Consider the following 13,863-nt stretch of genomic DNA (forward strand, 5'->3'; position numbering starts at 1 on the left):
AAAAAAAAAAAACCCCGCCCATCCTCTTAGTAAATATAATGGATTATTCTTTTTTTTTCCTGGGTGTTCACTGCTTTCTTATTCTGCCATCTAATGCTCAGAAATAACCTTGGAAGGGGATATTTTGGGGAGGGAGAATGCAATGGAGCCAAATAAATGAACAGAAATCTAACCATTCTATAAACTGAAAATGAAAGCTCACAGGTTTTATAAACTATATTATGTCCTTCTGTAGCTACTGATGGGTGTGTGGAAAAATCAGTATTTGGTGCAAATCTGAATGGACTCAAATGACCTGGAATCTAACTCTTCTCCATGTTCTAAAAGTAGATCAAAGCTCCAAGCAATCCATAGCACTTACATTTACCACAATTATCCCTCTCTTATTCTTTCCTTTCAGTAATGAAAGATTAATATAACTCTAGAGCAGAAAGGGACTTTATAGACTATCTAACCCAGCCCTTTCATTTTATAGAGGAAGCAATTCAGGCCCAAAGGTAAAGTCACAAGTTAGAAGAAATCTTTCAATACATCCACAATCCCTTTTGCTGAAACCTCCCCTTCTAAATGTCTCTGGCACCTGGAAACTTAATAAATATAAGCAAGCAATCAAATCAGTTCAATAACTTTAAACATCTCATACATATATTAAGCTCTAAAAGACCAACACATTTTAAAAATGTCAAATTTTATTTTTTAAAAATCGCATCTATTAAAAAGGTTTTAGCAAAAAACTTATCTCAGTGACCATGGATCTGCCAAAAAAAACCCTTTTGCAAAATATTTCTCCTACTTCTACTCCCAAAATCATCATTATTAATTTGTTGGCATTGGTATTCAGTGTATAACTAATTTTGTCTTTATATAAAAGACATATTAATGTACCTCCTCCCTCCACTGCAAAGTTTCTTTACAATTAAGGATGAGTTACCTGGAATATTGACTAGTCATTGGGCAAAATATTTGTCTTAAAACCATAATTAGGATTGCTTTCAGTATTCTTATATGTATCCTCTCTAAGAGTTGCCACCTAGTTTCTGTACTGTGGAAATTAGTGGCTTTTGATGATTTTGTAGATTTAAATCCCTATATTGCAGTAAAAATAACCCTAGCTTAGAGTCAGAAAACTTGGATTCTAGTCCAGGCTTTTCGTTTACTGGCTGTGTGAACTAGGGGAAATCATTTATTTCTGAGCCTTGGTTTCTCCTCTTGAAAATGCGAATATTCGTTCAATAAGGAATTATTATTAGACATTAAATGCTCTGCCAAACTTATAGTGCTGTTGTGAGCCTCAAATGAGCTGTGTATAAAATATTTCGTAACCTTAAAGTGCAGTACTTGTACATGAGCATTTTTTTTTCTTAAGACTCCTTCCAAAATGCAGAATCCTAACATTTTTCTAGTCTATCCACAAATAGAAGCTGCTCTATTACCGAGGTACCTAGGGTTTTGTTTGTTTTGGTAAAAAAAAAACGTACTTTTGTTTTCGTTGTTCTTTTTTTCTCCCTAACCTTCGGAAACTCCCGGGTAGATTAAAGATTTAAACTTCACAACTGCCTGAAGCATTCAGGTTCTGCCATGCACCAAAACTCTGCATACCATGACTTCAATTTACTTCACGCCTTCACTTCCCTTTCTTATTTCCAGCTACAACAGCCTCTCCTAGTTTACGGTAGGGTTGGAGGAAAACTGAGAAGAGAAAAACTCAAGTTTGGGGAACCCATTGTAAAGTGAGAAAGCAGCCTTAAAGAAAAATGGAAAGCGGGATGGAAAGGATAGACCTTCGAGGGGCGGGTGGGGCGACTCTGCATTCAATTTCATGCAAATTGCATGTAAACGACTTGAAGGGCAAAGAAGAGGTAAAAGATATCTTTTTCGTGCGTTCCGGGGTAGGATAATACCTTGACTCCTCAGGTTCACACTCCCTGGGTCACTCACCTGGGGCAGGGCAAGCAGAAAACTAAGCCCCCAGGCCGTTCCCAGCAGCTTTCGCCCACCCCCTCGGGGTCCAAGGGGATGGAGAACTGCAGCCTGGCGGTCAAGTCCAATGACCACAGGCAGAAAAGCAGCCGCGTACATGGCCAGCAGTTTCAGGAACATGAGTGTCCGGCAAGCAACATCTCCAGCGAGCCACTGGACTGTAGCATTCCACGCAGCATCCAGTGGCATGACCACGAAAGTGACCAGCAAGTCTGCAGCGGCCAAGTGGCCAAAAAGTCTGCGGACAGGGGAGGGGCGGAGTCGACTAGATCTTGGCCGCGTCACTGACCACAACACAGCCAGATTCCCTGCAGCCGACGACAGAAACAGGGCAGCGGTCACTCCTACTCGGACCTTGGCGGCGGTTGAAAAGGTGGGAAGAGCTGACTCCTCCACCTCGACCCCCGCCCCCGCCCAGGCTTCCTCTCCAGCTGAAGAGCCCCAGACTGTGTCGTTATCGGTGGACATAGTTGCAGGGAGGAAGCGGCCAGCTCGGGCAGCCCATCCTTTCCCCCGTCAGGCCAGGGGCTGGTACGGGTCATCGTGGTCTCGCAGCCTCAGGAACCCTCCCCATCTCTGCCCCATCTGAGCTCCACCCCGCTGTTCAGAGCTCAGGATCCCATCCTCTTGTCCAGCCCGCAGGGGGCTTCCCAGGCCCTCCTGCTCCGTGACCAGACCCAGCCAGCCGAGCGGCAGTCTCGTGCGCGGTCCCAGGCGCGCTGCAGTCCGGTGCCCGCTCTGCAGCTGGAGGTCACTGCGGCTGCTGCTGAGCACTCCAGCCTCCCGCCGGCCCGCCCCGCCCCCGCCCCTCCTCCTCAGGCCACTCCTCCAGCGGGTCCCGCCCCTCCCTTCCTCCTCGTGCCAGTACTTTTAAAGGCGGCGGCTACCGAAGGGCCCCCGAGGTATGTGCTGGGAGTCGCTCCGGTCCCTGGGGCGCGGGAAAATCGGTGGAGATGGCTGAGACTCCCCTTGCGACCGCGCCTCTGGGAGAAGCCGAAGCGCTGGCGGAGATGCCGAGCCCCAGAGGGCCTCCGCCCGGCCTGGGCTCCGAGGGGCGGGGCCTGCACGCGCTTTTGCTTGACTCGCCAGTTTGTCCCTCGCGCGGTGCCGTCGGGCTCTGCGGAGGTGGGCGTGGGGAGGGGAAAGGAGACGGGGCCCAACTGGGCAGGACTGGGCCGCAGAGCCGGTTAGTGGACTTCGGGGCCGCTGGCATGGACGCCTGGGTCCGCTTCAGCGCCCAGAGCCAGGCCCGAGAGCGCCTGTGCAGGTGCGGCCGGGGTCAGGAGGCGCGAGCGGAGACACACACCTTTGCGGCCCGCTCGGGCTACGGGGGTCAGAAGGGGTCAGCCCCGGGTACGGAGGCCGGGAGTAACAGACCCCTCGGGGCCGGGCGCTGGGCGAGTTGTGAGGGAATGATTCGTTTCCGCCCGCAGAACAGATGGGGAAATTGAGGCATGGGTTGGGGGCAGGACGGGGAGGGGTGGAGACCCCAACGACCAAGCTCCCCTCCGAGAGGGACTCGGACCCTGCTCGTTGTGTTTGTGTGTATGTGGTAGGAGCGTGGTGGAGACGGTAGGAGCCGCCGGGTCGCCACGGTTCCCGCTGTTCCTGCTGGCCCTTTGAGGGGCTCGTGCCCACGTGACCCAGGCAGCATGGGAGGCAGAACGGAATTGACTCTGCCGTCGCGCTGGAGTGGAGTCTGCGGACTCTGCCCCGGAGCGCCCAGAGGCCTTGGGGCGCTGGCAGCCTGGGAGACGCCCCAGGTCGTGCCCTGGGTGCCAACTCTGCCTCCAGACCCCGCCCCCCTGCAGGGAAGCCCCCCGAGCTCCGTGCTACCACTCACTCTGCCCTTGCCCCAAGCACACCCACCCATTCCTCCATGTCTACCTGGGTGCTTGGCGACGACCCTCCACCCCCTCTTTCAGTGTCCATTTCTTTTCACTTCCTTTGCTTTATTTAATCCACGCTTCCCTCTCCCCAACAGCTTCTCTTTCCTCACCTCTTTCCTCACCCTCCTGTTCCCATGACCTCTGGTTCCCCTGCCCTATACCCTCTCTTCTCTACTGCTCAGAAGGGCAGACGAAGAAACCTGGGGAGTGGGTTTGTGTGGCAAGGAAGTTGCCTGGATAGGGGGTGTGCAAGTCTTAAGGAAAGTTCTGTTGGGGAAGGAGGTATTTCATTCTGACTTCCCCACCACCCTCTCCCCACCCCTACCTCTTTTTCCGACTTCCCATAGGGCTGCCCAGTATGCCTGCTCTCTCCTTGGTCACGCATTGCAGAAACATGGGGCAAGTCCTGAACTTCAGAAGCAAATAAGGCAGTTGGAGGGCCATCTGAGCCTTGGACGAAAGCGTAAGTTACTCTTCTCCTTCTCTGAATAGATGAGGGTCAAGGGTTCTCTAATTCCTTTTAACTTCTTTCTTAGGCCCTTCTTCCATGTATTTTTACCAAAAATTTTTAAATAAATGTTTTATTGGTATGCTTTTCTTCTTTTAAACATCTGTCACTTCTCAGTGATTTTTGCATCACCTCCTCAGTCTTCCTCCTAAGTTGAGTTAAGTAAAGCAAATCACATTATACATGTCTGACCATGCATGCTTTATTCCACACCTAGCACCATCTCTCTTGGGATAAAGGAGCCAGCATTCCTAGTGTCAGTCAAGATGGTCACTGCCTTGATTAGAGTTTTAAAGTTATTAGTTGTTGTTTATCTTTACAATATTGTGGTCTTCATTTCAGTTCATCAGGCTCTATTTACTTCACACTGTTTTCCATTTATGAAAATCTTCCCACATTTAAAAAATTCTTCATATTTGATGTTTCTTACAGAACAGTAATATTTCATTACATTCATACACCACAATTTGTTCATCTCTTCTCCCATCAGCAGGGACCCATTTCCCTCCATTCTATTGCTGTTACCAAAAAAGTGCTGTTATAAATATTTTTGTAGATATGAAGTGTTTCCCTCTGTCTTTGACCTCTTTGGGATTATGTCTAGTCATGGTATCACTGGATTAAAGGGCACACACAGTTTACTGAGCTTTCTACTATGTGGCCAGCTTGTTTTCTAACATGGTTAGATCAGTTCAGAGCTCCACCAACAGTAGATTTGTGTTCCTGTCTTTCCACAAACCCTGAAACATTTACCAATTTTGTCTTTTGTCATCTTTGCCAGTCTGATAATTGTGAGGTAACCTTGTGTTTTTAGTTAGCTTTTCTCTTATGAGAGATTTGGAATACTTATATTATTGGTGATAACTTGAATTTCTTTTGATAAGTGCCTCTTCATATCCTTTAAGCACATATCTGTTGGGTAATGGTTCTTACTCTTTTTTTTTCTTTTCCATTTTTCAAATGCTTTATTAACTTCTGATTTACATCATTCATTTCCGCCAGATTTAGAGTTACAAATTTTCTCTCGGTTTTTCCCCTGCCCACCAGCCCAAAATAGCAGTCCCACAGGATATCCTCTCCTCCAATCTGTTCTCTCCCATATTTTCTCCCATACCCCTTTCAACTTTTCCAGTAGGGCATGGTGGATCTCTATGCCCCAGTGCCTGTATATCTTATTTCCCAATTACATGTAAAATAGTATTAATAATAGTATATATATATATTTTTTAACATTTGATTGTAAAACTTTGAATTCCACATTCATTCCCTTCCTCCCTTGTCACCTACCCTTACTGGGAAGATAAGCAGTTCAGTATAGGTTGTACCACGTATAGCTAATGCAAAACAATAACATAGTAGATATATTGTAAAAGACTGACTATATTTCCCTCCCTCCTATCCCACCTCCCACTTGTTCTATTCTCTATTCTACTTTGATCCCATCCTTTTTCAGAAGTGGGTGCTTTCAACTTCCCTCCCCCCCAGCCTGCCTTCCCTTCCATCATCCCCCCTTTCATCCCCTTCCCCCCTACTCTCTAGTAGATACCCTATTTAGTGTGTATTTCATTCCCTCCCCAAGCCAAATTCAATGAGAATAAGGTTGACCCATTCCCTTTTGCCTTCCTATTCTTCCCCTCCATTATAACCATTTTCCCTTGCCTCTTCTATATGAGATAGTTTACCCGATTCTGTCTCTCCCCATCTCCTCTCATTATATTCCTCTCTCACCTCTTAATTTCACCTTTTAAGTATCATCCCTTCCTGTTAAATTGGTCCTCTGCCCTCTATCTATGTATACCTGTACACATATATACACACACTCACATATGTATTCATATGCCCATATACCCTTATATATAGATATAAGTTTCATCAGTTACAATTATTGTTTTTCCATGTAGGAATGTTAATAGTTCAACTTTGATAAGTTCCTTATGATTTCTTTTCCCTGTTCTACCTTCTCATGCTTCTCTTGCTTCTTGTATCTGAATGTCAAATTTTCTATTCAACTCTGGTTTTTTCATCAAGAATGCTTGAAAGTCCTCTATTCCACTGAATGACCATATTTTCCCCTGAAACATGATACTGAGTTTTGCTGGGTAGGTGATTCTTGGTTTTAATCCCAGCTCCTTTGACCTCCGGAATATCATATTCCAAGCCCTTCAATCCCTCAGTGTAGAAGCTGCCAGATTCTGGGTTATCCTGATTGTGTTTCCACAATATTCAAATTGTTTCTTCCTGGCTGCTTGTAATATTCTCTCCTTAATCTGGGAATTCCAGAACCTGGCTATAATATTCCGAAGAGTTTTCTTTTTGGGATCTTTTTCAGGAGGTGATTGGTGGATTCTTTCAACCTCTATTTTGCCCTCTGGTTCTAAAACATCAGGGCAATTTTCCTTGAGAATTTCTTGGAGGATGATTTCTAGGTTATTTCTTTGATCATGGCTTTCAGGTAGTCCAGTAATTTTTAAATTATCTCTCTGGATCTATTTTCCAGGTCAGTAGTTTTTCCCCTGAGATGTTTCACATTGCCTTCTATTCTTTCATTTGTTTGGATCTGTTTAACAGCATCTTGATTTCTCCTAAAGTCATTAGCTTCCATTTGCTCCAGTCTAATTCTGAAGCAATGATTCTCTTCAATGAGCTTTTGAGATTCTTTTTCCATCTGGCAAATTCGGCTTTTTAAGGCATTCTTCTCCTTATTGCCTTTTTGAGCCTCTTTTGCCATATTGAGTTAGTCTATTTTTTAAGGTATGATTTTCCTCAGTCAGGCTGTTGACTCTTCATTTCATAATTTTCTTGCATAGTTCTCATTTCTCTTCCCAATTTTTCCTCTACTTCTCTTATCTGCTTCTCAAGGTCCTCTATGGCCTGTAACCAGCTCGTATTTTCCTTTGTAGCTTTTGATGCAGGAGTTCTGACTTCATTGTCTTCCTCCTGTGCAAGGCTTTGCTCCTTTTTGTCCCCAAAATAGGAGTGTAATGTTGGAATCTTCTGTCTGCTTTGTTTCCTTTGCCTGGTCATGTTGCCCCTCAGTCACTTGACCCCTGGGCTTTTTGCCACCAGAGTAGGACTCTGCCACCAGACAGTGGAGCTTTTGTCCCAAACGCTGGGGTTTTCTCAGCTGATGGAGGTATTAGATGGGTGCCCTCTCTGAGGCCTCCACACACTCTGGCAAGCTGGACACACACCCCAGGACCTCCACCCTAGACTGCAATCCAAATCCAAGCAGGTCAAAGCAAGAGCGATTACCCCTCAAACTGGTTGCTTGGTCCCCCTACACTCTGCAGGCCAGGAGCTGAAGCTGCCACATGGCACTGGCTTGGTGGCTTCTCACCCTGGGGCAAAAGCTGACAGCACTCCCACTTACTGGCTCTCAAAGTCCAGACTGCACTGACTTCTCACTTTGTCCTTCAAATCTATGTGTTGATGAATCTGGAAACGGCCACAACTGCTGGTGATTTGGAGTCCCTCTGGCCTGAGGCTGGTCAGACCCGTCCTGGGGCTAAAACCTCTGGCTCGCCTGGGCTAGGCTCCCAGAACACTGTGCTGGCCCATTCCTGCCAGCTTGCCAGGCTGTCCTCAGCGGGAGGTTAGCTTCTCTGTCATTTTGTGGGTTCTGCAGCTCCAAAGTTTGTTTAGAGTCCCCTTTTTACATTGATTGGGGAAGGTGGAAGCTGGACCCTCTCAGAGGTCATGCCTCTACTCCACCATCTTGACTCCGCCCTCAGTGGTTCTTATTCTTATATGTTTATATCAATTTCCTATTTATCTTCTCTATGTTACTTTTATCAGGGGTCTTTGCTGCAAAGATTTTTTTTATTCCAGTCGACAGTTTTTCTTTTTCAAACAGTATTGTTCACACAAAAGCTTTTCAGTTTTATGTAATTGAAATGATGTTTTTATCTTTTATGATTACCATTCATCCTTGTTTGATTAAGAATCCTCTTCAAGCCATAGCTTTACCCCTCATTCTTGTTTCACAGTTGAGGTGGCTGGAAGACAAAGTACAAGCAGGGGGTTGGAAGGAGAGAGAGTGGGGTTGATTAAAACTGTGAACCAAAGGGAAATGGAGAAAAGGCCATTAGACTTTGAAGTTTTCAAATATGAAGAAACAAAATTTGCCTGCTTCGAGCTTGCTTCTTGCTTTTGTCCTGTTGCTTCATCACTGGCACACTCTGTTAGCAGCCTTGTTTTGTCTGCCTGTGGCTGTCTTGTTCATCTGCCTCCTCACTTGCTTCATGTTCCTCTCCTGTCTCACCTGTCCCCTTGCCCTTTTCCCATCCAGTTCTTCGCCTGGGTAACTCGGCAGATGCCCTCGAGTCGGCCAAACGGGCTGTGCATCTGTCAGATGTCGTCCTTCGATTCTGCATCACTGTCAGCCATCTCAATCGAGCCTTGTACTTCGCCTGTGACAATGTATTGTGGGCTGGAAAGGCTGGGTTGGCACCCCTTGTGGACCAGGAGAAGTGGGCCCAGCGTTCATTCAGGTTAGAGACCTCTGCCTTTGGACTTCATCCCTCTTTGGGGCTCCTCTAAGATGATGGGATATGAGCCTTCAGTGAGAACTGGCCACCCCAAACCAGCACATCTATTCCTCTGGATTCTAAGCTGCCCATGTGTACTAAATGGGGGTGAGAGGGGTATGTAATAAATAGAGCACTGAACTTTGGGTCTGAAGTCTTGGGTTCAAATTCTGTTCTGATTGCTTCTGACTACAGTTTTGCACAAGTCATCTGAGTGCTTTGGACCAGTTTCTCATCTGTAAAACAGGGACAATAATGCTGTTGTCCACTTGAAAGGATTTTTTTATGAGGTTGAAATATAATAATATGCCCCTTTCAGTTATTAAGGTACTACATAAAATATCTATTATTATTAAAAGATGCCAAAAATGTATGCAACATAAGACATTAGGTTTTGTGGCACCTCAGGGTGACCTTTAAGTCAGGAAAAGTTGGGTATAAGAGTTACCTTTGACACATGAGCACTGTGACGTTGGGCCCTGAGCATAACCACTCAATGTTCAGGCAGCTCTCTAAGACTAGAAGGTATAGAGAAGGTGCAGATCTCCATTGGTCTTCACTGGAAGCTTTCTAAACTGATGAAATCCCAGATCCAATCAGAAATTGGGGGCAGTTGGAGTGGCTAGGTGGCACAGTGAATAGAGCACTGGCCCTGGAGTCAGGAGGACCTGAGTTCAAATCCGGCCTCGGACACTTAACACTTACTATCGTGTGACCTTGGGCAAGTCACTTAACCCCAGTTGCCCTGCCCTTCCCCCTCCAAAAAAATGCAAAAGCAAAAAAAATTGGGGGCAGCATAGCCTGGTTATGATACCCTCCTTTGCCTTTCCTTTTATTCCTACTGTCCCCGTCCCCTAATCTCTGGTCTCTATTATTTCCATATGTCTGCCTTTCACCTTATTCCACCTCTCATTTCAAACTTCTCTCATAGTCATTTGCCAGTATAGACTTGACTGTGGGTGTGGGTGGGTGCTCTCTGGAAATACCAGTAAGCATCACCATTCTTGAGTGTCCACCACACCTAGAGCTAGGTGCTGGATACAGAAGTGATAAAGTCCTTGGCCTCAAGGGTTTAAATTCAGTCACATAAAGTAGTTAAGCATCTGCTGTGTGCCAATCACTTTTGTAGATCCTGAGGATTCAGGGAAAGACTTTTCCATCAGGGAGCTTACATTAGACAGCAACTTAGAATTTCCTATAGCTAGGGAGACTAAACGTATACCAGAAACAAGTGAGGCTCCTTTCTGCAGGGGAGAAAAGGGGCATGCTAATGCAGTATAAACTGGATGTCTAAGTTCTGAGTATAGCAGTGAGCCAAACTAGGTGAAGTTAGCCTGGAAAGTTCCCTAAATTTTGAGCAAAGTTTTGAAAGTAGAGAAGAACTTGAATTAGTACTGAAAAAATAGGAAGGCATTCCAGAATGGGGCAAAGGTTTGTGCTTGGGACCGTCTGAAGTGATGTTCTTAGCAGATTAAGAGAAGATTACTAACTGACCCCTGGGGCACTGAGCTCAGATTTGCCTGTCTTACTGATCATTTCTCCCCTGTGCCTTTGTCCCAGGTATTACTTATTTTCCCTCATCATGAATTTGAGTCGTGACGCCTATGAGATACGACTACTGATGGAACAGGAGTCTTCAGCTTGTGGTCGTCGGCCGAAGGGGTCAGCAGGAGGGACCCCAGGAGGTGGTGAAGCTGGGGGTACAGTGGGGGTCAGTGCCCCAGGAGGGAATCTGCCCCATCTGGCCCTGCGACTTCGGCTTCGAGTCCTTCTTCTGGCTCGGGTTCTACGAGGCCATCCGCCCCTCCTGCTGGATGTGGTCAGAAATACTTGTGACCTCTTCATCCCACTGGACAAGCTGGGCCTATGGCGTTGTGGCCCTGGAGTTGTGGGGTTCTGTGGCCTGGTGTCATCCATCCTATCTATCCTTACCCTACTCTGTCCTTGGCTTCGACTCAAACCCTGAAACCAAAATTCTGGGGTGGATGACAGTCTTAGCTGGGAAGGGGGAGAGGTGGCAGGTTCTTTCGGTTGTTCCATTGTCACCCTGACTTTCCTTTTAGTTACAACTCAAGTTTGGAGAATTACAGATGGAGAGTGACTAGCAGGGAAAGGGTGGACTTTGGATTCAGTGGGATAATTTGCTTCTTCTTATTGCGCTGATTCTTTATGTCTCTTGAGGCTCTTCTTACTATTTTTAAATTAAATTTTATTTTTTTCAGTCAACAAAAATCCTCCTCTCCCTCCTACTCCTCCATTGAGAAACAAAGAAAAACAAATCCCCCATTCCAAACATGTATGGTTATTTTACTTTTTTTTCTAGTTTTTCTCAGATTTGTTTCTGAGACTCTTTAAATTCTTCCTCATTTTCTATCCTAGTTATTTATTAACCACATTCCCCCGAGGGAAGAAAGGAGACCCTGAATTTTGATACATCATGCCTTATCCGTTCCCCTTTCAGTGCAGAGGATGATTGAGCAGATGAGAGTCTTTGGTCTCATGTGGGAGAATGGCCTAACAGTCTCCCCTCAGCTCCTTTTGGTGCCATGTTTTCCTTTTCATAGCCATTTGGATTTTCTCCTCCTATCATTTCATCTCCCACCTTCCCCTTAACTTGACCCTTTCCTGTATTTCTGGTAATGGTTTCTATTTCTCAGCCCTTTTCACCTTCCTCCCTGTGATGCTGTCTGTGTTCAGCATCCTATTGTAAATACTGTACAATGAAACTGTAAATAGCTCTGGCCAAAGCCCCTGCTGGCTGGCCAACTCAAAAGGCAACAAATTAAAGATGAGTCTTGCTCATTGGCCTTTGGTTTGGTCACTTGTATAGTCTGGCTATCTTTGCCTCTGCGCTAGCCTTGCAGGCTATCTGTGGTGTTGGTCGTCATCATCAACTATTGATAGGCTCAGGGTCATAGGCTCCATGCTAGAGAGAAAAAAGCATCAGGAAGCTGTGGCCGCTTCATCCAGGATCTCAGCTGGCATAACTATAAAATGATCAGACTGATTCCACAAGCCACATGTGATAACTGTCTCCCTTTAGAGTCCAACACTCCAAGTTTATTAACCTACAGAATCAGGAATAGAAGCAGCTTGAGGTCCTAGCTGTGGCTTGTGACAGAATGAATCCTGCTTCGTGGGGCAGGGAGGGATCTTGGCCTGTCAGTACTCTTACTTTCTATATCACAGATGAATAAAATCAGCTTAGAGAACCCTAAACACTCCCTCCCAGGAGAGAAACAAGCTGAGTGACAAAAGAATGGGAGAGGCGAGGTGAGATGATGAATGAGGAATGTCTCTCCATGGCTTTCCTGATGAGGCCACCAGAGGGCAGCAGGGGAGGCAAGAAGTTCAGTGAGACAGCCCCTTGCTTTGGCATGGGGCTCCCTCCAACTTCCTCAGCATCCCTCCTCCTGGCCAGTCCGACTTTATTTTTAGCTGCCAATGGGAGGGGGGCGGGACAGGAGGGTAAGTAAAGAAAACAAAACGGGACACGAGCACAGAGGACTCCTCAGAGAGACAGAAGAACAGCCAGGAATGGAGCTCTCCCTCACCCCTCACCTCACTCTACCCCTGTTGCTCCTGGCAGGTGAGGGAGGTTAACTATTTGGGCCTTGGTAGGGAGGGAGGTATGTGGGATGACTTGGGGCTGAGATCTTAGAGGTAAAAATGTCCTTTTGGGGGGAAGGGACATCCTACTGGTGAGAGCCATGAGGACAGGGCTTTGATCCATGTTATCTGTGGACTCTGATGATATCCTCCCAAGGTGGTATCAGGACAGACTTCCTATAGTGCTGGTGGAAGCTTTTGCTTGGTTATCTGGAACTGGTGTCCAAATTTTTGGAAAGTAGGGCAGGGGTAGACAGTGAATACACCCAGAGTGCTGATGTGCCCCCTTAACCTCAGGGTCCTCTTAAGGGTTTGAAGTACCCTTGGCCAGAGTGACTAGCATCCTAAGAACATTTGACCAATGGACCACATGCAATTTCCACCCCACCTATTGACTTCCTAGTGTCTGGAGTGAACTGAAGACATTCCTTTGTTCTGAAAAGGCATTTGTTAGGAAGGGAATAGGGGGAAGGATGGTCTGGAAGTAGGGAGGGAACCCTAAAAGGCGGAGGCTGTTGAGCCTTGGTTTAAGGGGATCTTGGCTTTCCCCTATAATCTGTGTTTCCCAAAATACCCGCTCTGAACCTGGAGAGAGGTTGGGCTAGGAAGGAGGGGACCAGCTAAGACTCGATGTGGGATCCCTAGGAGGGGATTAAATTATTCAGAGAGTAGACAAGGGTCTAGTTAGGGGGTGGGATCCTGATGTGCTGGGAAGGCAGAAGGGTGGTGGTGATCTGGGACCCCTGTGGTGGGGGGTAGAGAGAAATTTGTGTGTGGGCAGGCTGCCCCACCCGAGTAATTGCTGCTGAGGTTTCCGGGGCTGAGTCTTAAAACATAGGAATCTCTCTGTGCTCATGCATAAGACATACTGACACTGGAGGATGGAGAGATGTGAAATTGGCTGGAGCACTTTGGAGAGACAGATCTCCCTCAGTGTCCTTTCATCTTCCCATTAGGTTCATATCTAAAACCTGGACCCCATGGGGGCTGGGGACTTTTTCTGGTGCTACAGAAAGCTGCCAACCCTCTACCCTTGTTTAAGCCTCACAGGTTGGGTGAGGGGAGGGAGGAAAAGAGGAGGCGAGTAATCTGACCCTTTTGATTGATTCTGTGAAAGAGATTTCGGGGGCGGGAATGAATCCACAGCTGTGTATGTCATTGTGGCTAAGGGCCACAGACAGGATGAACAGGACATCTGGATATAAACACAAGGCAGAAGACTATACCCTTGGGCCACCAGACATGCAGATGGAAACATCGTAACAGAGACCCACATTTAGGAGACAGACCAGGAGAGGAGCAGACAGGCTTGGGCCAAGGCGTCCATGTCTCAGTCTCTTCCCTTAGCCAG

The 13,863-nt window shown here is 46.7% G+C and overlaps 2 protein-coding genes across 3 annotated transcripts; one reads left to right on the forward strand and one right to left on the reverse strand.

Annotated features, from left to right (window-relative positions):
- Positions 1 to 671: 671 nt before the first annotated feature.
- Positions 672 to 2,773, reverse strand: LOC138162751 (gonadotropin-releasing hormone II receptor-like). The gene has a single exon (XM_069090153.1). It carries the CDS (start codon positions 2,446 to 2,448, stop codon positions 1,663 to 1,665), a length of 786 nt encoding a protein of 261 aa, XP_068946254.1. The 5' UTR covers positions 2,449 to 2,773; the 3' UTR covers positions 672 to 1,662.
- A 145-nt stretch (positions 2,774 to 2,918) lies between these two features.
- On the forward strand, positions 2,919 to 11,708 carry PEX11B (peroxisomal biogenesis factor 11 beta). Of its 2 annotated transcripts, none has more exons than XM_069090155.1 (4): positions 2,919 to 3,166; positions 4,217 to 4,332; positions 8,666 to 8,867; positions 10,464 to 11,708. In XM_069090155.1, exons 1-4 carry the CDS (start codon positions 2,934 to 2,936, stop codon positions 10,867 to 10,869), a joined length of 957 nt encoding a protein of 318 aa, XP_068946256.1. In that variant the 5' UTR covers positions 2,919 to 2,933; the 3' UTR covers positions 10,870 to 11,708. The 2 variants fall into 2 exon arrangements, with proteins under 2 accessions (XP_068946256.1, XP_068946255.1); XM_069090154.1 differs by having other exon boundaries at positions 3,061 to 3,247.
- Positions 11,709 to 13,863: the final 2,155 nt, after the last annotated feature.

The sequence above is a fragment of the Petaurus breviceps genome, unplaced genomic scaffold (genome assembly GCF_028583685.1).
Source record: "Petaurus breviceps papuanus isolate PSGF00001 unplaced genomic scaffold, PetGlider_PUasm1.0 186, whole genome shotgun sequence".
Taxonomy (NCBI): Eukaryota; Metazoa; Chordata; class Mammalia; order Diprotodontia; family Petauridae; genus Petaurus; species Petaurus breviceps.